This window comes from Tubulanus polymorphus, chromosome 11, assembly GCF_964204645.1.
Source record: "Tubulanus polymorphus chromosome 11, tnTubPoly1.2, whole genome shotgun sequence".
Lineage (NCBI taxonomy): Eukaryota > Metazoa > Nemertea > Palaeonemertea > Tubulaniformes > Tubulanidae > Tubulanus > Tubulanus polymorphus.
The window spans coordinates 10,004,518-10,030,823 of record NC_134035.1 but is presented as its reverse complement, the minus strand read 5'-3'; the positions used below and the strand labels follow the sequence as shown (position 1 = coordinate 10,030,823).

Here is a 26,306-nt window from a genome sequence, read left to right as displayed (position 1 = left end):
AAATTCGCAGAAAATATCAACTAAAAGCAACCGCAAGCTCGTTAAAATATGGGCACTCACTGCAGGGAGTGAATGCAGATTGGATTTCTTATATAGTGTCTTTTTAACCATCAGGAACCGATTCCATAGTCGAAACTAAAGACCAAAAGTGGTCTTAAATCATCTAACAGGGGGCCAGTTGCACAGTCATGACTTAAATACAAAAGTGGTCTTAAATCTTAAGATTGGTCTTAAGTTGTTCGACTGGCTATAGAACTAAGTTGTTCTTAGACTGGTCTCAAGTCTAAGCCATGACTATGCAACCGGCCCTGGTCTTAAGTTGTTAGATTGGCTATAGATCTTAGTCGGTCTTAGACCGGTCGTAAGTCTAAGCCCTGACTATATGCAACCGGTACCAGGCGATTATGTCAAATCCGATTAAATCTCCGCAAAAATACGTGACTCCGAGAAATAACAGTTTTTATGGAGTTTTTATAGATATATACATATTATACACCATATAAACAAGCATGCGAACTTTATTTGATTGATAACGTCCTCGACCGCCGCGCGAGGGTAAACTTTTCAGACGCGTCTGCTACTTGGGAAACAACCCTCGATCCCGCGAGACGACGAGCCTAATTTTGACGTTTCCAGATGAAGGTGGAGGCTGCGCCGCAACCCGACGAACATAACACAGGCGGCGAGATCAAAGGAACTGGTCGATCAGGCTCATAACGTTAACGATGACAGAGTGCCGCTGAGGATACAAACGTTTGACAGTGTATTAAGCTTACTTGACATATAAGATCCTAACGCAAAGGAACCGATTATTTTGATGCAGACAGCCGACAGTATGTACAAAATGCACTGACTTCTCTCCCTCTCCCTCTCTCTCTCTTTCACTTTCTTAATTAGATTCAATTGATTTTGATATTGCTCGTTCGATATGGCGTGTAATATGTATGTTTCTGTATCACTGCAGATATTCATCGGAGAAATTGTCACTTTCGCGAGATAATCAAAGCAACAATGTCTGGCAATAGCTCGACGAGCTATATTTTGTAGAGAGGGTCGTGTACCATTCATCCATGTTTCTCATCCGAAATGTTTCGAGCCTGTTAGCTCCTTACGCTTAAGTGACAAGCCAAAAAGGACTGTTAGGGGGTAAGTGGACATTTTGCTGCCTAACGACACGGTAGATTGAGACTAGTTACGCGGTGAACCTCGAACCGAGATATTTGACGCTCGTGATTATACGCTGAATCCTTCTTCTCGTCCGAGGTATTATCAAATCTCCCCAATCACTCTCCCGTCCAGTATTCACGAGTCCATTACTCCTTTTTTTCACGATTTTGGAGTTATTCGATGCAACAAGTAGAGTGTGATGATGTGAGATGCACCGGCTCAATTCATGGTCACTGCTGAGACAAGCGTTCGTTCCTTACTCACGCTATCCGGTGATTGGCACTACGCTTATGTTACTCATCAATAGTCTATAAGTATATGAAGAAGATTAGAATTATTTTGGCGATTCTATCAAATACTTTCAACGCGCTTGGCATCAACTCTCATTTGCCGCATAACTAGTTTGATGAGGTTCGACAGTCGTTTCTTTAGCTTAGTGAACGATGATGCCGCGCGATTTCAGCATTTCTCTAAATACGATTAGAGGTCGTTAACACCGACTCCTGATATGCGTTTCGTTAAAAATCAGTATCTTACAAAAGACAATATATGTGTGCTTGTAAGCGACTATGTGTCGCCATGTGCCAGCTGTAACGTGTATAATAGGAAATATAGATCGGACACGTTATTTGGACTTCGCTTAAAACGTTTACCTATGGCAAGCAACCATTCGTTAACATCCGTCGCATTAGTGGACTATTAATCTTACGCAAGACATTCATTAATCAATATTGACAATTGACAAGAAATTATAGATTATAAATCAATATTCCATCGAAAAAAAAGTTATTGTTCATTGTAAGTATCGTACCGGCACCGCTGCTGTGGCAAGCCAGGGATCTGAAACGATCCATTCGCCAGGTTCGCTAGTGGTTACTCAATTAGCACGCTTCAAGTTCTTCTACATTTCAGTTGATTGCTAATTAGCTTTTCTCCAAATTTCAGTGAAATAGATATCATACACTGAGTGAGAAAGTATAGTGGTTGATTCGGGCCATAATGTAAAATCCCTGATATGTTAGTGAGGGCGACAGAACGCCATAACGAAAAAAAGAACGTCGAATTTACTTCAAAAATGTGTTTTGGTGCGCCAAAAATAAAGAATTTATTGCCAATTATTGAGATATCCATCTATTAACCGCCGTTCGACATTTTACCATCTACCACGACGCACATGTTTCGAAGCTTAAGTATTTGCCTTTCTTATCTCAATGTTTTCTCGTCTAAAGGTGGTTCAGAAACAAAGTGTCGCCCTTTACGGAAAGGTTTTCACCAGCTGGTAAATACATGATGTCAGTCGCGACATTTCTATTCATCTATCAACGTTTATAATTGATTGCTTTTTCCTACACGATTTTTTTTATAGTTCTCAACAAAAGTCGCAGACGTCTCAACTAAATTTCCAAATTCGACGAATGTTTTCTGGTAATCGTTTAAAAGATTTCCTGGTCGGGTTTCCATAGGCAGTGACTGTCTCTCATTGAATCGAAGAAATCAAAATGAAGAAAAACTAAGAAAACAATTGATGTTTCGACTCATTGAACCATTTTCAAAAATGAAAAAACTGGTTTTGAAAATGGCTCATATTCAGCCGAAACAACAATCCTCTCATTTTTTCATAATTTTGGCTTTTTTCTTCAGTTATCCAAGCGGATCTTAAACCAGGTTCTTGTAATATTACTCATTATTGATTTCTATTCATTTCCTGTATCATTCTGAAGTCGACGTAGATTTGTTGAGAAAGCTTTCGAAAGTGCGGGCTACAAGACATGAACATTGCCAGTTTTTTTTCAACAATTTTACCAAATCCAAAACCGTAGCACTTTATGAAAGAGACAATATAAACACTTAAGGTTATATATACATGTTTTATTCGCGATTTAAATTACAATATGAAGTAGAGGCAGATACAAAATAATGTAATATAAGACGCTGGACGAAGTTAAAATAAACTTATTGAAGGGCCCAGTCGCCCACACTCTCACATTCACGCATATTCATACTCCATTCATACCTACAGGTTTCCAGTACGGTACTTATTTATAGGCATATGTAACTCCCAGCCATGTCTTTTGATTAAAACCAAGTATTGCCTGAATACAAAAACAAATGCAACGCATTTTTCATAATTCAAAAAGATCTTTATCAGTCTTCTTTCGACATTTTCCAAATAAATGCACAGCGTCCAAAATCAAATAACATGAATCTTAAAATTTTCGTAAATATTCTTTGTTGTCAAGGTGCCCGAATTATCTGATGCGATGACATGTAACACGCATCGGTATAGAGTTCATCATGTTAAAAAGAACGTGATCTATAGTCAAGCTGTTTCAGAACGACTATTCATGCCTTTGACATAATGAGTTCTTTAATTGTGCCCGAGATAATTAATTATTCATTCAGCAAGTGGCGGTCGTTGGCGCGAGGATAGATATTCTCTTTTCTCCATTTCTCTAAAATGTCGTCGTCAAATCGGGTCCGCGTGGCCCTTATTTGTGCGACGTTTTATCTGGTTGCGATTGTAGCCGGTTTCGATGATAACATGGGTGATTTAGGAGGTGGTGATTATAGTAATGACGGCGGGTGGACCATTGATCCCAATGATAATGGAGGATGGACGACGGATGGTGGAGGCGACTGGGATTCCGACATAGGAATGGAAGGTATGTTTTATGAGAAACGTGATAATGACGCAACGCCCCTGAGATACGTATATACTGAATCCGAGGACGGCAAACTAAACCTAAGACCTGAGATATTTTAATAAGTATAGAATGAAAACAAATATCTAGAAAAATGTCTTACGATATATAGAATTCTAACAGGGATTTCAATCACATTTTAATGCGGTCACAAATTCTAAGAAAAGAAAAGGAATCTATTAATTTTTGTAGGTAATCTTTTCGATTATTTCATTTTCTGTAAAAACAGTAATTATCAAGCATTAGTTAATTTTCCATTTTTTGTCAATTGATTAAGATCAGTTCCTATTCAACAATACACTCAAAGAAGTGTTTTTCATTTTCTAGGAGGAGCGATGCACCAGTGTTTGGAACTAAAGAAACGTGGCCCGTGCAGCAAAAACAAACGACGCTGGTATTTCGACGACGAAAAGGGCGACTGTAAGCCTTTTAAGTACGGAGGCTGCAAAGGAAATTCAAACAACTTCAAGACCAAAAAGGAATGCAGAAAAACGTGCGTCGGTAAGCTAACTATACCTACTGAGACCTTTTTGTATGAATTCGTTTTACTTGATAGCAATGTTCGGTACTTTTTTCGGTTGCACAAATTTGTTAAAACGATACTGTTGTATGTTTGAGTGAACCGGAACCGAGATTTTCGATTTAAACAAAAAATTCTGTAAATTCGACCACCGATCACACTACTATATTTGTACTTCGAATTCTGACTTCAAAATCAAACCCCTGTTTCGCTTCCATCGGGTGTGGCGTTGGTTTGTAATGGAGACCAAACAAAACAAATCAAACGAAATCTGCCAATTAAATTGATAGCAGGGTCAATACCTATCTCGCAGTGAAAAAACGAGGCTTTTGTTGTGTTGAAGTGGAAAACTTCGACGTTTGATGTCTTAAATGTCCTTTAATCAGCAATTGCCCTGTATAACATTCTTTTGGCAGAGTTTCTGAATTTGCCTCCGTGCGTTTGCGTGGCGTCGTCGCACTATTTGACGTACGACGGGCTGAAAATGGATCATCAGGGGAAATGCAAATACACGGTGACCAGAAGCATAGACAGGAGGGGGCAATGCGCTTTCGACGTCGAAGTGAAGAAGTATCCGATAAAAGGCAGTGGCAAATTGACGTACGCTAGACTGGTCGACCTGAAGTTCAAGGGTCACAAAATACGGATGGGTCCAAAAGACGAGCTGAAAGTGAGTTGCAGCGATTGAAGCATTATTAGTTTATTATATAGAAAAGTACATTGAGTTATGATACAGCGCGCTAATAGTTTTAGCGGATACAAAAATCTGCTGAAGATCAGACCCGCATTCAGGGCCCTCCAAGGGGGGGGGGCGGTGCCATATAAACTACAAGTGAACCTAAACCAAGTCGGTAAAGCCAAGGGTCGAAGGCTCAAGGTTTTGATACGAGGTCAGATCTAATTTGGTTTCAATATCTGATACTCTGATTAGAGTACAAAAACTGTACGGAAGAATTCTAGGAGTTTGATAATCTTGTTTATTCTTTCTGAGAATCGTTTATAGCTGAAAAAACATCTTGAGATATTGATTTTCATAGCTCGAAAATATCTAACAACTAGAAAATCTAAGCGAAAATCATGGAAAGGATAAATTTGTCAATATGATATCTCCCAGGTTCCCAGGCCCGTTTTAGGAGTAAAATTCAAAGAGTTCCATGCTCATTCCTTTACGTCACAACTTCTCTTCTCAATTAATTTCCATCCTTATATATTTTGCAAGATCGACGGCGTGAACAGGGATATTCCCGTCACCAGCATACCGGGCTTAAGAATCGCCTGTTTCGGGAAGTGGTTGGAGGCCAGAGCTGAGATGTGCGGATTTTCGATCCTGTTCGATATGGAAAGTACGATGAAAGTAAGTAAAAGATCGCGCTGTTTAATCCGGGCGGAATAACGAGTTTTGTTAGAATCAATTTGTAAAAACGTCGGTTATAAGGATGAAATGACTACAACAACTAAAATCCTAATAAAAAAGGACAATAATCCGTGACCCGGTAACGTATATATTTCTAACACTCCTTAACTATGCGATATTAATACTCTCGGTCATTAGTACATGGCGGCTTCTGTATTTTCGAGATCGTATAATGAACATTATTTAGAAAAGTGACGTCATTTGTTGATCTAATGACATTGTGGACAGTGGCAGCTTGTATACTCGTAAAAGCAAGCTGGTGTTAGGGATATTACAAAATGTACAAAATGTACAAAATGTACTCTTCAGATTCTGTAAGATAAACGATAATCCTTTTAATCGATTTCTGAATAAATTTTGGTTGAAGTTGTAAAAGCACCCACTTTTCATATCCGGTAGGTGTGTGGACGGTTTGTAGGGGACACAACCGATGATTTAGAAATCAAATCAATCAATCAAATGATTAAGAGGGATAATTTTCTACTTAAAGATCAATGTTGCTATTAGCGGTCCTCTAGACCTACGGGTTTGAAAGATCTCCGCAGTTCTTAATTCAATAAGTGTCATTGTAGATTTCTCTGGACAGAGTAACCTGGGGATCAAAAGTGTTCGGCCTGTGCGGCAATTGCGACGAGAAGAAAGCAAACGACTGGAACGTGCGCGAAGGTTTTAACGTTGCTCATCGACGCCGCAAGGTGGCGTTAGTCGGAGACAGTTACCTGGTTCCGGACGATTCGGATAAACCTGAGGAACGGTAATTCTAAAAAAAGTGTTTTTGGGGCGTTGCGGTTAAAGATATGTATAGAGTGCCAGTCTTGATTGCATCGGCGTCACCAGGATTGTTATCGTTTTTGGCCGCGGGGTAAACGAATAAATAGAAAGCTGAGCTTGGTTGTATGGTCGTCCCCAGGAATTCAAAGGGTCGAATTTCTCTCTAAAGGGGCCAAATCCGTTAGACTCTTTCTTCCACACACTGCCGTCGGGTTTTTAAAATGAAAAAAATGACTGGAAAATATTCTGTGGCTAGATGTTAGTGTCTACGCGAAGTAGAAATTTCACAAAAAGGGCACTATGGCCAAAGGTACATCGACCCCAATTTCGGAAATGTTGAAGTTTCGGCATAAACTTGTTATCAACTCTTGCAGATGTAAATACACGTTCTTCGACCCGAAGTGTAAGAAACACGTGCACAGGCTGATCAAAACCAAATACTATTGCGGTAAAATCATCGACATCAACGGACCTTTTAGAGAGTGTATCCTAAGCGGGGAGGTTGATCACAAAACCTACTACAGGATGTGTGGTTACGACGTGTGCGCAGCCGCGCGGGGATACAAGTACCCGAAAGGCGCCATCTGTCGGGCGTTGGGAAACTTCGCCGAGGCTTGCGCAGCTGCGCATTACATTTCGCATCAATGGCGCAGCAAAAATTTCTGTAGTAAGTACGTTGAGAGACAAAACTATTATTGACAAGAATTGGCGTTTTATTTCTACAAATTTCTGAAAGCCAAATGAATAGATGAAATAGAATATTCAACTATAAGCTGGTCGCACAGTAGTGACTTAAGTCCAAAATTGGTCTTTAATCTTAAGACTGGCTTTAGAACTAGGTCGGTTTTGGACTGGTCCTAAGTCTAAGGCGTGACTTTGCAACTGGCTTCAGATGTCTATGTCCCATAGATTACAGTCTTAAATCCCATTTGCAGTCCCCTCCGAGATTATGTAAAAATCTTTTTTGTAAAAGATTCATTGGATCAAGGAGAAATAAATATCCTATCAAAACAAGAAAATCAAGATCCCGGCATTTCTGTTCATTTCAGTGCAACGTTGCAAACGCAACATGTGGTTTAACCCACTCGCCAGTGGATGCCCGAACACTTGTACGGACAAGCGAGCTTCGGAAAACTGCGAGAAACCGACGATGGAGGCGTGCGTTTGTAAAGAAGGGTATTACCTGGACGGACCGAACAGATGTGTCAGAGCGAGTAAGTGCGGCTGCGTCGACGAGGACGGCGATTACTACAGAGTAAGAGCGTTTAGAACTTGTAGAATAGAATAGAAATTTATTGCTCGAAAAAAATACAATTGCTCAGAGAATAAAGATAGAATAAAAATTACTATAATTAAAAGAATTAGTGCGGTTTACATAAGCAGATATTGATAAGTTGATAGTTATCAACGCCTATACAAATATACAAATACATCACGCGGTAAAACTACGCAATGAATCGCGAGAGAAAATACATATTGCAAACATGCCCTAAAATTATACAAAAACCTTCGTCGTTTTCAATACGGTTCTGACATGTTGAGAACCGTTTATGTTTCATCGAATTGTAGCAAGGTCACAGATGGCTTGGTCCGGGATGTAAAAGTCTACGGAAATGCGTCAGAAAGAACGGACGATTCAAGATCGTTTCGAATGCGATCTCGTGCGACGAGGCGGCACATTGCGCCGTACGTTCCGGAAAGAGGGTGTGCGTGTGTAACTGGCCGTACAAAGGCAACGGTATCATGTGCAGAAGAGGTAAAAACATACGAGAAACACAACGATAAAAATGTTTGTTTATGATTACATCCTCAATATGCCTGAAACATCTTCAACTATCACAGCTTTGGGTGCAAACAAGCCAGTCCACAATAATAATAATCCACGAATAAATTTACGGAGAATATTCTTATACAACATTATATGCTATAAATTATCATCAGTGCTCTCGTGAAAGTGTAATATATATGCATTGTGCGTTTTCAGAATGTCCTCCGTTGCATTGCACGAAGAAATGTAAATACGGTTACAGAAAGGCATGTGGTTGCATTGTCTGCATCTGCAACAGTACGTACCTTACTATAACTACAGACACTAAATGAATCGCCATCATAACTCTTGCTCTATTTATTTATCATGCCTTTTTTCATGATAGAATGTCCACCAGTGAAATGTGAGAAGCGTTGTATATTCGGCTACTACAGGGATAGCAAGGGCTGTAAAACATGCAGTTGTAACCGACGTACGTGTCTCGTTTGTATAACGAAATAATGTAATATACTCTGACGCATATCTGTAGAAAGAAGCTCCATGAAAAATATGCAGATATGATGTTCGGGGTCCATGCCCTGTTCGACCTTTTCAACCTTTTTCTCTAAACACCTCCTACGTGATTATTGTTTGTGCTGTTGTTGTTATAAACCAGTCGGTATTTTCTATAGTTTACTCGGGGTAATATAAGCACCGGCTTTGCAAGTCGTTGTCCTGGTAATACACTGATAGTTATCTATTTCGCCTTGCAGTCTGCCCGCGTCCCCAATGTTACAAGCGATGTCCTAGCGGCCGACTTTGGAAGAGAAATAAGAAGAATCGTTGCTGGTACTGCGTCTGCAAAGGCTTGGAAATCTAAAGATCGTTTACTCGCCCTATGAGATAGAGTTTTCGAAAAAACCTAATGTACTGTGCTACATCACATTTCGTGAGAACATTGTATGATAGAATAAACGAAAAATTCGTGTTTAAGGATATATATTTTTCTGACAAATAAATGTTAAACATATCAAGATATTACGTAGAAGACATTTCAATTAATGATATATCCAAGTTCATGTTATCTGTATATTTACTTTGTTGATTTAACAAATAGTAGTATCATCGAATTGGTTAGAAATAATATATGGGAAACTAAAGGGAAATAATAATCAAGTTGTCAAAGATTCTATGATTTTCGATAACACACGAACCACTATCAATATTTTGTGGTTTTGAAGTAGAAAATATTTGATCATCTATTCGAGTAAATAAAAGACTGTGATAGAATTATGGAAAACACAGAGGAAATTGTGGAGATTGTTACGTTGTTTGACAACACTGTGGAGTTAAAATCGCAAAAATAACTGTTCACCTGGAGGTAAACTGCACTCCATAGGTCCATTTATCTGTATCTGAGAAGGATCAATCGTTTGGTTAATCTGTAACGCAGCGGATAAAAAAGATATGTATAAGTATATGTATTATTTTTCCACTGCCAGTACCCGATTTGCACCTCACCTACCTAGATATACACGAGGTATACAAGATTAAGAGGGTATACGTGGATGTATCTTGGATACACAGAATAGCAATATTTTCTATCTGTTCACCGGTCCACATCCTCTATCTCTATCTAGAAGCGAAATACAAACACTGACTTATCGTTGCATTCGTTCAGCCGCGCCAGTAACCTACCTCAACATTCAATCATGCACGACATAAATATACCTAGAGGTTCGCGTTTCATAGATGCTATAAATGGTTGCAAGTCGGGCAACTACTGGTGAACGTTAAACTGCGAGGAGGCTGAATCCAGAATTAGAATATCATGCTAGCGAAGTTTTCTAGGCGGGGGTGAAAGCAAATCACGAACGTACGAATCTATCCGGCAGCTTCAAACCGGCTACATCGCATTCTCAACAGCGCTTTGGTCGAATAAAGCTTATGAAACCTATATTCCGAAGATTTGAAGCGTAATTTTCGAGCGATTTAGAACTTTCTATTAGATTTTTCGATACGGAAGAGTTCAAATCGTGAACTTCCCCTGCGCGAGACGAACCAATCAGCGGCCGAGAACACCGGAAGTTGCTTGGATTTGATATCATTCCCGTCGTCCCTAGCGGTTTGACATTCCTCCTTGCCTTCGGTGCCAGCGATCAGAGTTTTGTGGATTAATTCAGGTAATTTTTTCTTAATTTCGACGTTTTAGAGTAATTTTAATTTCTCAATGTTAAACCTGTTCATCATTTGAAAGTAAATTTTGAATTTCGTTGCTTGATAAGTTACTTCTAAATTCTAGAAGGTCCCACCCTAGAAGATAATGCCGCGCCACCTGTTCATTACGTTTTGTGAAATTACCACATAGATTAGCTTTGGTTTGGAATATTGTTCATTCTCCTAATTCTTAACTTCCAAAGTTTTATCAACGCTTTCGTATGCACAAGTTTTAACAAAAGTTTTAGATTTACTGGATTTTCTTTTGTACTAACTAACAAGTTGTCGAAACCCATATGGGTTTATACCGTGAAGACACCTTGATAACATTGGTCCTTATTATCAACCGATGACCTTATCTGATTGTAGCTATGTCCTTGTTTCGGATGCTTTCTCAGAGATGGTTTTAAGTTATTCATTCGCATTAAATCTATCTATATTCATTTTTACAATTTAAATGCAAATCGAATTTCGCAGTATTACATCACACTACAAAAATAGACTTCATTCATCCATTTGTTTTTTTATTGTAAGTTTGTTTAAATACAAATATACTTATGTAATACAATCATGGCGATACATAAAAGCAGCAATAACAATGATTTACAAATTTGGGAGGATACTTTATCGAGGATCAAAAGCTGCTTTCAGGAATTTACATAGTTTAACCAGGGCGGAGTATTTTTGAAATAGTAAATCATAACTTTATAATTATCCGACTGCATGACACACACACACGATTTAAAGATTTTTATTTTCTAAATTCGAAAGTTACCGATGTAAGTTGTCGGTTTTAACCTCGGCTAAAGAAATGAGGTAAACATTTCGATGTAGAGCCAGCTCAGAGAGTATAAGCGCGTATCCCGTTACATCAGAGATCATTAGGTATTTATAACTCTTAGTATATAGCGCTTAGCGTGTATTAGTTATACGGTAACATTACTTTTATCTTCGCTGATAGATATATGCGGGTATTATCTGTTACATCTTAAACCATATCAAAGATTTTCTTACATTCACTTCAAATGATTTAATGCGAAAAGAAAGTGACTAGTCATATATTTTAACGATACTTATTATCGCCATGTTTTTACCACACTGTATCTTTCAGATACAACAGATACATCTTAAAATGTTTATAAGATATTCATAAAAAGGCTTTTCTCAAAATGGTTACGAGTGACTCTGTAAGGGTGGGGGGGCTCGTATTCTCATAAGTCACTGTTTGACTTTTCCGGGTCTCCTGGATTTCTCGATGTATATATATCGTAAAAACAATTCATACGAAAACCCTGCGAATTTTTCTATCATACACGAAATGTAATTTTGAAATGTAAAATAAGTTCTCTTGAAAGTAAAAACAATGATAATTTCCGACGTTTCGGTCCAATTCTATGGGTAATTTTCAGAAACATCGGACTGTTTTTTTTTAAATGGCCCACAGAATTGGAACGAAACGTCAAACTCTCATCTAGTTTTTCATTATATTGTGTGGGATTTTACTTCATTAATATGAGTCACTCAATATCTTGTCTACATGGAAACCAAGTTTCTCTTATCCTAAATTCAAAGCCGCTTTTAAGTAAAGTTTTGTCAGAACCCTTTTTCATTATCTATTAGCAATAACTCTCAAACCGAAAAATGTTTCAATGTAATAGCCAGGCGAGTCTTCCTTCCTTCGCGAACCACTGGTTGAAGGGAAGGTTATTGTTATCATCACTATCGGATAACCCCGATAGAATCCGAAGCAATCCCAGCTTCTGAAAATAATGTATGAGATAATTTTCGAAATGTCAGACGCGGTGAATCGCATATAGCGCCTGGGTATGAGAAGATACCGGTGGTGAGATAGACAACAGCTATTCAGCTCTCGGTAACATTCCACAACTGTAAATCTTTCCAGGTGTTTATATATAACTCTCACTGGATGATGAACACCTTTTCTTCAGAAACTCTATGGATATTATACCTACCCGGTACTTAACTAACCCGTTCTATGCGCAAACGTATGCTTCGTGTATATGTATATGTGTGCAAACGTAACATCAATTAGGAATGTAGAACCTAAATAACTCGCATCCACGGGTGCGGTCATAACCGCGGTACCAGTTACGGATGGGCGCAGAAGGGCAGTCATATACATATCAGTGAAAATACTATTTGAAATCGGTTGTCGGACGACGTTTTAAGATCAAAATCACTTCTTGATTTGAAGAGTGAAATGTTTTTCTACGACCCCCATGAACTAAGGCTGTCGTTGATTCATCTGAATAAATAAGAAGCTTGAAACATTTTCTCCCAAAAAATTTAGAAGTACTTCCGATATCAAGATGTGCAATTCATGTTTAAAAAGTTTACATTTCTAGGAGTACTGCTGGTACTTTCTTTTTCTCGGATATCTCAGGTTTTAAAAATTCGCAGTCTGAATAGTATTTTCTCTAAAAAAAAAAATAAAGCGTTCTTAAAATAGTATTTCAGATATCAAGATGTGCGATTTATGTTGGAAAATCTCAATTTCTAAAAGTACTGCTGATACTCTCTTTTTCTCAGATAGCTTTGGTTTTACATTCGCTGTCTGAATCGTATTTTCTCTATGGTATCGAACAGCGCGAATATAACATCATTGCCGTTAACTCAAAAATAGACACTTTACCGCGTTTAGAACAATATCCTTCGTAACAACACGCGGCGTTGTATCGACGTAGATTTTACATACCTCTTTCTCCCTTCATACCAAACCACATTCACGCAATCTCAACTGACTATCTTATAGCTAAGATAATACCTATTACAAAAAGTTTTTTCATTTTATTTCAAGTTAATCCATTCACACGGCAACTGATGGACTACCCTATCAAAAAGCCGTATACCAAAAATTCATACTCAGTCGCTAGAATGGCTTATTCGTGTCCGTTGGAGCCCGACCAACGTATACCAACCGTTTGTTTGTGAAACCCAACCCCTATACAGAGATACCGCAAACCGTTCCACACCACATTTTTGTTTACCTCGTCATTATTTCTATTCCTACGATTTCTGTTTATTTCAGATATTTAGTCAATCATCATCATGTCTGACGACGAACAAACTTTCAGGTAACATTCTACCTAACCTTTATCTAACGTTTTCTCATTTATTCTCATTCTCATTCTCATTCTCATTCTATTCTACGTTCATTTTCAATTTCTGTCCGTGATGAACGAATTCTGATTTTATATCATCATCATCATTTTTTCCTATCATTTAAAACCCTATTTTATGCAGCAACGATCTAGTTGTATATACATATATAACTTCGTCTTATCAATATGGATGACAAACGGGGCTTTTTCTTTCTGGAACTTCCATTAAAACGCCTCTCATTATCATCCTTATTCAACTTTTCTGGCAGTTATTTTCTTGTATTGGCGCAGAATTCTATCTTGTTCTCCGCTATACGCCACGCTATGCTTTGAAATATGTTGATCGCGATCTCGGGAAAGCAGTGAGATATTTTTCGGCTTTTTTTCAATTAAAATGCTAAATTCAATTTCATGAACTGTATATAATGTGTATATATATATAGCCCTGAACCAGAGGAGGAGAGAGCCTCAACCCCAGTGCGGTACGTATTCCTATCAGAGTGCGCTTTTGTTGTCGCTTGATTAAAATATGCCGCTTTTTAAAGATCGCTTTTGAAGTTTTTGAAATAATAAAACTGTAGGTTTTTTCCAGTTTTTGTGATTTTCATATAACCTCTGAGAAGATAAAGTTTGTTTTACCGAATTATATCGAAATGTATTGATAATTAGATGTAATAATTTGTGATGAAATGATGTTAACTTTTAAAAACCTGATTAAAATTTATGTATATTTCTTACCTCGTAAAAACCTCACGATTAAAATCACCTCAACCTCTGTTACTAATACCTTCTTAAACATAGATTTCCAATAATTCAATGCATAATTTTAGATGCAAACCCAGCACAATGTAAAACGTCAAATGAGTGTTCGCTCAATTTGATAATCTATTTATCACATATGAAACACCCCCAAACACATTAAACAACCCGCACTACGAATTTACTTCTGTAAATCTAAAGAAACCCAAACAGCAAATCACAACTCATCCCATATCAATATTACGTCACATATTATTTTCTATCTCACGATAAATGCATGTCTTATGTGTCATATATGTGAGTGATCTTTGCTGTGAGCTTTGTAAACGAACGCCGCTCGCTTTGAACTTTATGGAAATGTATTTCTATAAAAGAAATATTTACCTATATCTGTCCTTACAAGTCCGCGATTCGAATCTAGACACGTTACGTCAGTCAAGCGTAGTGGGTTCGAATCCGGATTTGTTGAAAACACGCATTACAACGCAATGCTGTGTGATACCTGTAACTTTTATATTCTGAAACGAAAACTGTGTCTTTTTGTGCTTTTTTTTATTATAAACAGCAAAAGGTTTGTTGTATATCATTAAAAGTATGTGTTCTGAGCTATACTGCCTCGTAAAAATATAAATATAGATATGAGTAAAATGCATCAGTTGCCTAGATATTGTGCACATGTGTTGACAAAATCTTTCTTGCAATATTGTTGTTATTCTACTTGTAAGCTATTCAAAAATATTGAAATCTAGCTATCTATCCCTTTGTCAATCTATCGCTCTATTCACTGGTGCCATTTTCATCGGTGGCCAATTCGTAGCAGTTTCTTTAACATTTTTATTTCAAGACAAAAAATGCAACATTTTGACTTCTTGTTTCTCGCATTGGCTGCCGATTACGTAATGGCGTCTTAGTTTATATCGTTGCCTTGTGTCTTATCTTGAATCTTATCTCGTTTCTTCTGTCTTCTTCTTTCTTTACTTCTTTCGCGTCGCTGCGTATAGGGACGATTCGCCAGTTCGGGATCCTACACCGTGAGTGTTTTTTTTTGCACATCGTTTTTTTCCAATCCTGTTCATAATAATAATATTGTGTGCGTGGTGTGTGTGGTGACCCTTGAATTTCATACCGAAATAATAGTAGTAAGAAAAGGAACCCCAAAGATCATTCGCGTACGCACTTTTTAACACAGTGCACAGCTCCAGAAAACATTTATTTTTCATTCCCCAGCGTGTGGTTATATTGTTTTTTTTTCCAAATTTTCAACCTTAAACTCGATTAAAAAACACCCGAAATCTGGTTTAAAATTTTAGATAATTACTAAGCGAAAGAGAATCTGAGCTCCGTGGAAATTAGAGTAGCGAAGCTTGTAGACGGTCTAGGCATCTAGCACTAGCTATAAACTTCTATTCTAGTACTAAAAACTCACTATATTTGTGTTTTTGGTCAGCTATTATATTTGGCACTTGAAGGAGATATATCTATTTAATCTTATATTTTAAATTGAAACATAGTTAGCAGCAATATATTCTTGCCTTATATTTCGTTTGCTTATTTTGAGTGTGGATCCGATCGATTTTCACCATATTTTGTGAACTAGACGCTTACCATTTGTTTTATTCGAAACAGCGAGCAGAGGGAACCGACCCCACCACCGAAGAAGTAAGGCATTTATTTGTCCGTTGGCTCTTTGCACCTAACACGAACGGCACTTTGAGAAGAAGATATGGAAAATGTATCGTTAGAATACGAATGTTGTATCGTAATTTAGGCCAAGGAAAATTTTGAAGATCTTTTTGATGAATTAAATATCCATATCTGATTCCAATTGCCGTATAATCATGATTTCTAGATCAAATACTGTTCGTCGCTTTATCTACGGGAGGAAAATACTACTCCGAGTTGCGCATGCTTTTCCTTAGTCGCTTATTACTTTACACGTAAAAAACTCTTCGTAATATTTCAGCATCTTTTCGTGGTGTATTTCATGTGCCTTACGTCGCCGCATTCTCAGCTTATCAGTACGCGTTCACGTAATATACGTCCATTGACAATTCTCTAATCACGCGTTGAAAATCATGTAAAAAAATTGTGTTGTCAGGTTGCATTTCCATTCTTACGTGTATGTTTATAAATAATCATCATTTTCAACTCACTCGGCGCGGAACAACAAAGAAAAAGTCTCAAATGATTTGTTTTGGTTTAGATATTTAACGATATTTTGTCAGTATTTGATTCAATTAACTCGATATAATATATAATTCATCCAAATCTTAGAATTCTCAAATACTTCAAATTTCTACGATTCTATGAATGAAATTTGAGGGGATTTAAACACAAAAACTAATCTTTTCATAGTTCTTTAAACGTTTCAAATTTTTACGATTCCATGAACGAAATGTAAGGGGATTTAAACACAAAAACTAATCTTTTCATAGTTTTCAAATTCACAGATTTCGTCGTCAAAAATATTGTTTTACTTAAATAGCTTGAATTTGGTCTACGAAATCAGAATATTTGATAAAGTCCACGACGCATTGCGGACACGAATCACGTTGTTCCACAAATCGAAATAAATCGTTCTTTTTTTATCGTACGTTTTCACGGGAATGCACACAACTCCGCTTGTAATAAACTGTTTCGTCATGTCGTCGCTTGTGGCATTTCATCGAATAAAACCAGCCTTAAAAAACAGCGCGCTTTGTATTGAGTCTAATTTAAATCTAATTAAGAGATGATGATGATAATAAGATTAAAAAAGAAAATGGATTGCGGTAACCAAAACCGTACAATACGATAACTATCGTATAATACTGAAATTGACAACTTTTTACCGAAGTGACACACGACATTTTCCAACGTTTTCGTGAAAATGATTATTTTGAAGTGATTTTAATTAATTCTTTATTTCATCTACCTTTCAGGGAGCCGCCACGACCTAAGCCAATGTAAGGGTTCATTCTGACTGCGGATGATGGAGCCTCGTTCATATATTCTTTCTCTTCGTATTAATAAAACCAATCCGCTACGTGTCTACCAGTACAACGAATAGTCGCTCAATCCCGATCATAAATCGTAGAATCTGAAAATTCTCAATGAGCTTCCTGGCTAACAGCTAAAAAGTTTTCAATTGAAATACGACTGGTAGATATGTAGGCTTGCTTGTCGGAATGTCAAACTGGCTATTCCAGTGAAACTCAAAAACAGTTGAATGCACGCTATAATAGTTTTTATCATGTCATTGTTTCCTTACTGCGAGCATTCTCCAGCAAACATTACAACAACAACAACCACAACAGCTGCTGCGCTATCATTTTGTGTCGTACGCGCCGACCTCCGTCATTACTTACACCAGGCTTGTCATCGTTTCGTCACATTGAAGAGAGACCTTCCACGTTTCATCTACTGACGTTCTATACGCTATACGCTTTGGGAAGATTTTTTTTCGCTTTCCACTAACTTGACATACGACACCAGGATCCGTTGCTCAAATCATCGTGCTTCACTATCGCGAACAATTCGCGAGCTTAGATCGGAAAAAAATCTTCCCACGGTCGTTGGGCTTATGGAGGTCTCGTCCGTATGTCCAAATAGGTTAGAAAGTCACTGAAATTAGAAAGTCATAACTGACGACCGGCCATAATGGATCAAAACGTCATGATGTCAGTGCAAACCTTCTTTTCTCTATCGTTTCACGAATGACCATTAATGCAGAACTATTTCCTTCTTTAAAATTACATTTATTATTTTCATTAAATGACGGACGATTCACATGACGATGCGGGAGATTCTTGACACCGTTTTATGCATGGAGCATTTCTGTAATGGAGTTCATTCAAAAAAAAAAACTAACACGAACAATAACGTATCGTTCAAACAAATGCATCAAAAATGCATGAAACATTGTCCGTCATATAATCAATAAATGGAATTAATTCTCCCTGGAAATTCGACGCCAATTCATATACGGTTATGTTTCGACGAATTACAATATGAGCAGCTTGTCTCGTCTTAGGCAGGTGAAACGCTATCTTTACTTTTAGGTCGACTGTGGTGGTTTCAAAATTTCTATTTACCACTGTATTCATCTGAGCAAACATAAAATCTGAGAGACAGAATAATGACAGCTATAATACATTCTATTCATCTCTTCACGCGCATGTCAAGAAACCCACTTCAAACCAGCGATGGTCAAATCGTCACGCTTCGGAAACACCACTTGCGACTTCGTATGAACTGGGTTTCGATCGCTTCAATAACTACTTTCGATTAATCAAATGCTTTTCAGAAGATGTGTCTCTCCCCGTTATTTTCTTTTTTTTCATTTTCGTTTAGCATCCGCCGTTTCCGGTGAGCCGGCTGTCGCTGATTGGCTACTCGTCCACTCGCATTTACGTCATGTTCTTCATCAATGCTTATAAAGCGAGCGGGTCTTCGTCCGTTCATGAGTCTGGGATACACCCCGTTATAAAGCTCTTGCAGTCAGCCTTTGCGGACATGCGCTTTTTTCCAAATGACAAACGCCATATTGGTGGTCAAACCCAATAGGTGATTTACGATGACGGACGCTCGAAATCTGTAAACTCCCTGATCTGGAAAGTCTCCAGCACTGATTGACAAGCATACTATACGAGACCTCTATTGAGGAAAAACGTCGTAAATTGTAGGCCTACCTTATCAGGTTCCGAATGATAAAAACCTAGCGGAGAGTCATTCTCTAAATAAATACATGTAGCCCTTTGGACAAACTTCGTTTTCGAAGACTTCGAATGACCCACATCGCAAGGTCGAATACTTGTTGAAAGATATAGCGAACTATTTAGAATCCCGTGGACTCAAAACCGACGTGAACCGCTCGTTGATGAGTCCAGCCATAGATGTTCTGTATCAGGCATTGATTGCATTTAACTGTAAAATGCCTGGGCATGTTTTCTTTTTCTATTTTCTCTACTTGTCGGTTTGCATATCATGTGTATTTCTAAAACAAATTCCACGAAACCACGGAATGGAATGACGTTATTGTACAAGAGTATTTACAAAAGAGTTTTAAAACGTTATAGAATTAAATGAAACTTATTATAAACATAAAGACATGTTTCTTTCTATGAAAATGCTAAAAGCGTTTACACGAAACATTAATGGATTCCTAATTGGATAAACAAAACATCTTGCGTGTTGATGTCTTAATTCATCTTGTTCAAATGATATTAATGCTATAGTTGGCAAAGCTTTTAGTGTAGGTTTCTAGATTGTAGAATAGTTCTATAAAATCCCTAAAACCTTCATTAAGGATTCTAATATTTGTGTTCGTGGTATCTAACATCATATCTCGAAAAAATAGGATGAATTTACTTCGCTTGAAAAAACAATTCAGTTCTAAAAGAAAAAAGAAAAAACAACAACAACCGTCGACTGGCCCCTTATAGTTCACTAAAGATTCTATGAAAATAATAAGTTTAACTTTAGTTTAGTTTATATAGTTTAGTTCACGTTTGATCAATGAAAATAGATAAAACAGTTAAATCAAAGTAACTGATAGACAACCCAAGTAATATAAAAGTATGAATACACGCTTTATAATATAACATCGATCCTCGACAGTGAAAATCATCAATTCGTGTTATATTCATAAAACAACATTTAACTGTTGATTTTCAGACCTCAGGCTGATGATAGTGGACGTTCTGAGGCACAGATGATGATGGACGTAAGTTGGATTATTTTAGAAATTCTCTCTTTTTGTGTATACTCTTCTATGCTATTGTAGATACAGATAACTAGGATAATTCAAACGATATCAAAGAAATGCTACGGTTTTGATACAAAATTTTCATTGCTTTGTCATCCTAGGAAAAGAAGGAAAAAGACAAGGCTAAGATGGAGGAAGAAATCCGTGAATATGAAGAAATGAGAAAAGAAGAAAGAGAAACTATGGAACGAGAGATCGCTGAATTAAGGGAGAAAAGGGTAATGCGTTTCTTAATTTGGAATGACTAGGCCACGTTTTTATTTCATGATATCATAGAAAAAGATTAAATAATCAAGCCAATCATGATTGTACAAAGTTCGTTCTTTGCTAGCTTTGATTCGACGCGGCATGTTCATAAACAAATTGTTCATGTTCTGTTAACTAGGAGGTTCGCAAGCAAGAACGTCTGGAAGAGGAGCGTCTTCTGGCCGAGAAGCGTCAAGCCGATGATCAGAAAAGACGTGCCGAGGAGGTAAATAGTAAATCTGAAAAACCATAACCGTCAGTTCCGATTCGCGGCTCTTAAAATCACAATAATACACAGCGAAGATATTACACAAATTTACAATATTCAAAAAGCATGTCCTTCACAAGAAAAAATTATGCTATGTTTTTAAAAGGAAGAGCGACAGAGGGTAAAGGCGGAGAAAGAAGCAGCCAAATGGGCTGCCCGAGAACAGCAACGCATGGAAGCCGAAGAACGTACAAAAAATCTTGGCAAGAGGAACTTCTCAATCACAAAGAAATCTGGAAGTGGGGCTCAAGATGTAAGTGAAAATCTTTGTCTGGATACGTCGTGGTTATGATTAATCATCAAATCTTTACGAAAACGTAATCTAGAAATGGATATGTAGTTGGATATGTATTTAAAGAAAATTATAATAATATGTGCTTTAGCATGTGCTTTATTGCTTGTAATCGCTGCGCTTTAATCTGCTGTCGCCTCTGATAGCGCCGCTGAGTTCAGACCATCGTCTGCGTGTATAGTCGCTAGAAATGAGCCGGATATTTCGATAATCTCTCTTACAGGACGATCCGAAATATTCCAGCGAGTTGATTCAGGTAGCAAACCGGTCATATGATGACTATCAGGTGAAAAATCCATAGCAGCGAAACTCAGTCCAAGAATTTATTGATTAGCACTTGGTGGCACCGCTGTTCTGTTTAACGTTTTAGTATACGGAACCTTTATATCTAATCTAACGGAAAAGTCGATCGTAGAAGATTCTTGGGCTGAATTTCCAAAGATCAATGCATGACCAGTATAGCTGAACCATAGACATAGAAGTGACCATGTTTCGCCCTCTGTAATTCAGTTGTTGTTCCATATACATCCTACCCGGTGTAAACCGACTGAGTTTCATTTCCGTTTTATTTCAGTGATAGTATTTGAGTACCTGGGATCATCCCACGCAGCGCTGCGTTGGCAATATGCGCCTTTAGTCTTTCTAAATAATCGAGAATTTTAGTTGTTTTCCTTTCATATTTCAATAAGTTGAAAACAACCGCTTCGACGGGAGAGCGATAAAGTATCATCAGAAATATCAGAAAATGTTGAAGAACATTTTCAATTTAAAACTAAAATCGTAAAATGTTTGTATTAGCGAATTGATTATCTTTGTGTTCTATCCATAATTTTGTACAATTTCTGTGGAAAGTCCGTGATTTATTTCGTTTCGGATGAGTTGTTACGTAGTTCATTATACCCAACTGTTTCGATCCAGTTCGTTGTTTTTAAAGATTCAGTTAAACAACTAAGTGTCCTAATAATTAATGTCTCTATTAGCTCTTCTAACATCGATAGAACAAAAACCGTTAATTCAAACTCTCTGAAACAATATTCGTGCCCTCTCGATATCTCCACGCTATGCTACGCGCCTTGCTCCAAGCGCTTTGTGTTCATAAAAATTCTCTTTTTATTCCAGGATTCATACAAATTGTCACGAATATCTCTTTCCGCGACATTATTATCATCTAGGTCGTGTGACAAAATGTTTGAGGAGCAAAGACAAAAATATGAACGCTTCATCCATGAGATGCTTATATTGATTTTCATCTCTGCTTTGTTCGATACAGGCTGACGTTTCAAAGGAGGAGGTCACTAAATCAAAAGAACAGTTGGAAGCCGAGAAACAAGCCATCCTGGCCCAGAGAGTGCAGCCATTGGATATCTCTGGTTTAGGAGTAGATCAGTTGAAAGAGAAAGCCAAGGAACTGCACGACCGGTTGATTGCTTTGGTCGGTGACAAATACGATTTGGAGAACCAGTGTAAGACGAAGAATGTCGAGGTGAGTTGTTAGTGCTGTTGTTCGATCAGGTCTTCAGAATGTGTGACTCCCTTCTTATTTCCAGGGGTGATGTTCCTTAATATTAATATTGGAAGGGGCTTTCCTTATTATGTCTTCTACTGCTAGCCTACTTCTGTTAGCATCGAATCTTTCGGGGCTCGACCCGAAGCGCATTTTGTTTGAAATGGACTTTAGTGAATATGAAATGAGTACGCAATCTACTTTTTAGATGTCGGAACTTGCCGAACGCGCTAGACAGATGAACAAAGGGTAAGTTTCGAGTCGTGGTTATATTCGGCGCCCGTCTTTGCAGCAGTAACGGGCTTTACTGACAAAGAGACAAAGCGAACAACAGGTTGAGAATTCGTCCCAGTACACACGTTTGTTAGACCAACACACCAGCCTTATCGATCGATATATTCCATATGAGCATGGCGGTTTTTTAAATAATCATCTTTGTCTTTTTCAGACAAAAACAAAAGGTCGTTGGCGGTGAAGGAGGCGACGAGTAAGTACAAGTTCGCTTCTCGAAAATGATATAAAAGTTGTAGTTTTACTAACTCACAGAATTTTGTCATATATCAAACAACATTTCTTTTCACTCCAGTGAGGATCCAATGTCTCAAAGATTTGCCGGAGCTCCAGTAAGTAATCAACTTTTGATACTGATGTCGATTTTCAAGTTCGATTTTTCGAATCAAACTTCCATAATGAAATACATAGCTCCAGAAATACGAACGAAGACAAAAGTGCATTTTTCGGTTATTTTTACTCGATCTAATTCTTCCTCGAGTATACGTCATGATAATGTATGTAAAACCCGATCCATTTAAAGCCGAAGATCCAATTATGCAGCAAATACGAACGGCACACGGATAGACGAAATTACGGCGAACGAAAAGACGTTTTTACAGGCCCAATATTCGCCGAAGAAACGGCGCGAATTTTACCGTCCTGGGAAAAAGAAGGCTTGCCGAATCCTTTCGAAGAAGCAGCTAAGGAGGCAGCGGCCGAGGAAGCAGCACGAGAAGCCGCCGAATAAACTGTAAGTTCATTTTATGCATCGTCTATTAAATGCCGTCTCAATCCTCAACTAACGCATTCTCAAAACTTACTGGTGACTGAAATACAGTAGAACCTCGTTATAACGAACTCAGATACAACGATTCATCGGATACAAATAATATAGAATTTCGTCCAAAGTAAGACGATTTGATTAATTTCATACTGGATATAATGAACTATCGGTTATAACGAACATAACTTCTGGTCCTGTCAAGTGCGCTGTAACGAGATTCCGCAGTATTTTCGAAAGTAATTCTAAAAATTTTATTCGTTTCTGATTCACCGAATTGAGATGGTTTTCGGGGTTGGCGGTGGCCCTATAGCGAGAAGGAGTCTACTGTAGAAATATATCGTTTAAATCGGAAAGTCCTTTTCTTTATACGATGTACGTATTCTACTTTGCAGGAAATGCACAACAGAAAATGCGGAAATTTGACGACTGTTAGTAGTGTATTTGTATATAATTATATATTCAACCGGAGAACGTGCTTCTATACTTTCAAACTTATGACCGAGAATTGAGAAAAACCACAAAACCATTAAGGAATCCTTGTTCAAGTGCCGGCCATGTCATCAGCAAGTTTCGAATTTCTGTATTCTTTGAGAACCGCGAATGTTCAAAGAGTTATATTATTATCGTTATTGAAAGAAAAATGAACAGATTTTTTGTCTCAGATTTTTCCTATTTTACGAAATTACCGTTGCACAATCATTTTACTCAATCGTGTGGTGTAAAAGCATAACGATTGAGTAGTATAATTGACGAGATACTTATGTAATATCGTAAAAAAAAATGTGAATTCAGTTGCAAATAAAATTGCTTAATCTCTAAAACAGGCGTTTTGTTCGACATATCTTGCACCAAAATCTCACAATACAGCTGCCTTTCAAGAATCGGATTCATTGAATTGTTCGTATTTGGGAGGACTGAATCGAAATGCGAATTTCTAGAATACAACAGACACACATTAACGTCATCAGCAATCAATGAGGTGCGAGGTAATTTCTCTCAATCTGCTACTTAGGAAAATCTTGGAACTTCATTCACACTGTGCATTATAACGCATATGCAATATTGGAATGGATTTTTTTTCACTGACAATGCAGTGATTGTGTCAGTGTTCGCTCTTAATAGTGTAACAGCCGGCTTTTCTGCGGATAAAGCTTTTCTTAAAAACATAGGCGCTGCTTATACAGAGAAGAAATACCGAAAAATCGCCGTAATCTGTTCGTGATATAGTATTATATGAAATTTCTATTTTAAGGTTGGCTGGCTGACTATAGCCTATAATAAAATGCCGCGTATAAAGCGCATTGCGTCAATATTAATATGAAATGTCTACATTAAACAATATCAAACGCACAGTTTCAACAAACTGGTAAATGCCCGAACTGAAATGTTTTCATGAATGCCATTACTCGCGAGACAAGATGAATTCTATGATGTACGGTACAATACTGATCGTCTTTCTCGTAACAGGTAGATAGATTTTGCGATAGATGGATTCATCTGAATACCGCGTGAAAAAAAATTTCACATTTTTAGATCATAAACTTTTCAGGTGTTAACTGTTTGCGGTGCTATTTCTGTAAATCTGGCCTTACGAACGAACGTTGCAACAACGAGAGCTGGACGGTTTCCTGTAACAGTTCCGATCATGGATGTTACACTTCGATTTCCCGTTCGCCAGTCTACGGAATTCGTTTTGAAAAGGTACGTATGATATAGGATCATGGGATGAACAGATCACACGTGTTAAAGACGATAGACATTAGAAGATCCGCTATCTGGTTATCAAACATCGATATAATTCAAACACATACTATACATGAACTTCTTTAATAGACATTTATAAATAACAAAGCTCTCAACAAAAAAACAACTGAAACCCTTTTCACCCATTGAAAGCACTGATTATACAACGTAACGTAACGTAACGTAATAGGTTGATTATTATATTATCATCATTTATTATTATCATTCTGTATTTACGAATTAAATTACATTAGAAAATTACAGATGATAATATGGTAATGTAATATAAGTCGATGGATACCAGGAGAAGTTAAAAACTCGTAACCATAAAACATGGCCCTGGCATGAAAGTGATGAGTTATGAGAGGAATGTATGAAATTTGCAGATAGTCAATCAGTTTTGAAAAAGTATGAATATTCTATAATAGAAAATTAATATCCCTAATGAAAAAAGCACCAACATTACATTTGCATGTAATACAGTATCTGAAGAAAATTACCCTCTGCATATTATGTAAATCGTTGCTTTTGAGATATAACTAACTTAATAAACATATTTGTCGTGTTACAGACTCTGTTGTTAAAATGAGTACCGGTATATACGTTATTCTAAGACATAAAAAGGGTTAGTGTTGCCATTAAAATGAAGATGGACGTGGGGAGTTTAAGCGACGTAGCGCTGTTACAAAGACTCTTTCCCGAACAACAAGAACCGCTGACCCATTGACTGCCATGCTCAATTTTTGCCAGCGATAAACTGGTTTCACACGCCTTTTTGGTCGTACCCGTGGCCACAGCAGTACACTTCCTTTCTGTGATCTCAGTTCCAGCGTCGTTTTTCCATTTGAACATCTATAGGGAATCAACGATCGGTAAGAAAGTCTTTCTAGAAAGCAATGGGCGCGTATGGAACGCCATCCTAGCAAATACTCTACATCGCATTTTAACAACGTAATCGCAATCTCATACAACCATCTCGCAATCTTACAACCAGCGTTGTATTTCTTACAGTATGCCATCATCGTACACCA

The 26,306-nt window shown here is 37.6% G+C and overlaps 1 protein-coding gene and 1 long non-coding RNA gene across 7 annotated transcripts; both read left to right on the top strand.

Moving 5' to 3' along the window:
* Window positions 1–8,292: 8,292 nt before the first annotated feature.
* On the top strand, window positions 8,293–8,758 carry LOC141912451 (uncharacterized). Its single transcript, XR_012620172.1, has 3 exons — window positions 8,293–8,330; window positions 8,559–8,639; window positions 8,728–8,758. It is a non-coding gene; the product is annotated as an uncharacterized LOC141912451 (long non-coding RNA).
* A 1,610-nt stretch (window positions 8,759–10,368) lies between these two features.
* Window positions 10,369–24,353, top strand: LOC141912539 (uncharacterized). 6 transcript variants are annotated; one of them, XM_074803801.1, is made up of 16 exons: window positions 10,373–10,504; window positions 13,588–13,633; window positions 14,104–14,142; window positions 15,421–15,450; window positions 16,046–16,078; window positions 17,341–17,364; window positions 20,075–20,123; window positions 20,267–20,383; window positions 20,551–20,637; window positions 20,786–20,932; window positions 22,242–22,454; window positions 22,684–22,724; window positions 22,924–22,962; window positions 23,062–23,098; window positions 23,290–23,499; window positions 23,925–24,353. In XM_074803801.1, exons 2-15 carry the CDS (start codon window positions 13,608–13,610, stop codon window positions 23,494–23,496), a joined length of 1,089 nt encoding a protein of 362 aa, XP_074659902.1. In that variant the 5' UTR covers window positions 10,373–10,504; window positions 13,588–13,607; the 3' UTR covers window positions 23,497–23,499; window positions 23,925–24,353. The 6 variants fall into 6 exon arrangements, with proteins under 6 accessions (XP_074659905.1, XP_074659906.1, XP_074659902.1 ...); XM_074803802.1 differs by lacking the exon at window positions 16,046–16,078; XM_074803803.1 differs by lacking the exon at window positions 14,104–14,142 and having other exon boundaries at window positions 10,377–10,504.
* The last annotated feature ends 1,953 nt before the right edge of the window (window positions 24,354–26,306 follow it).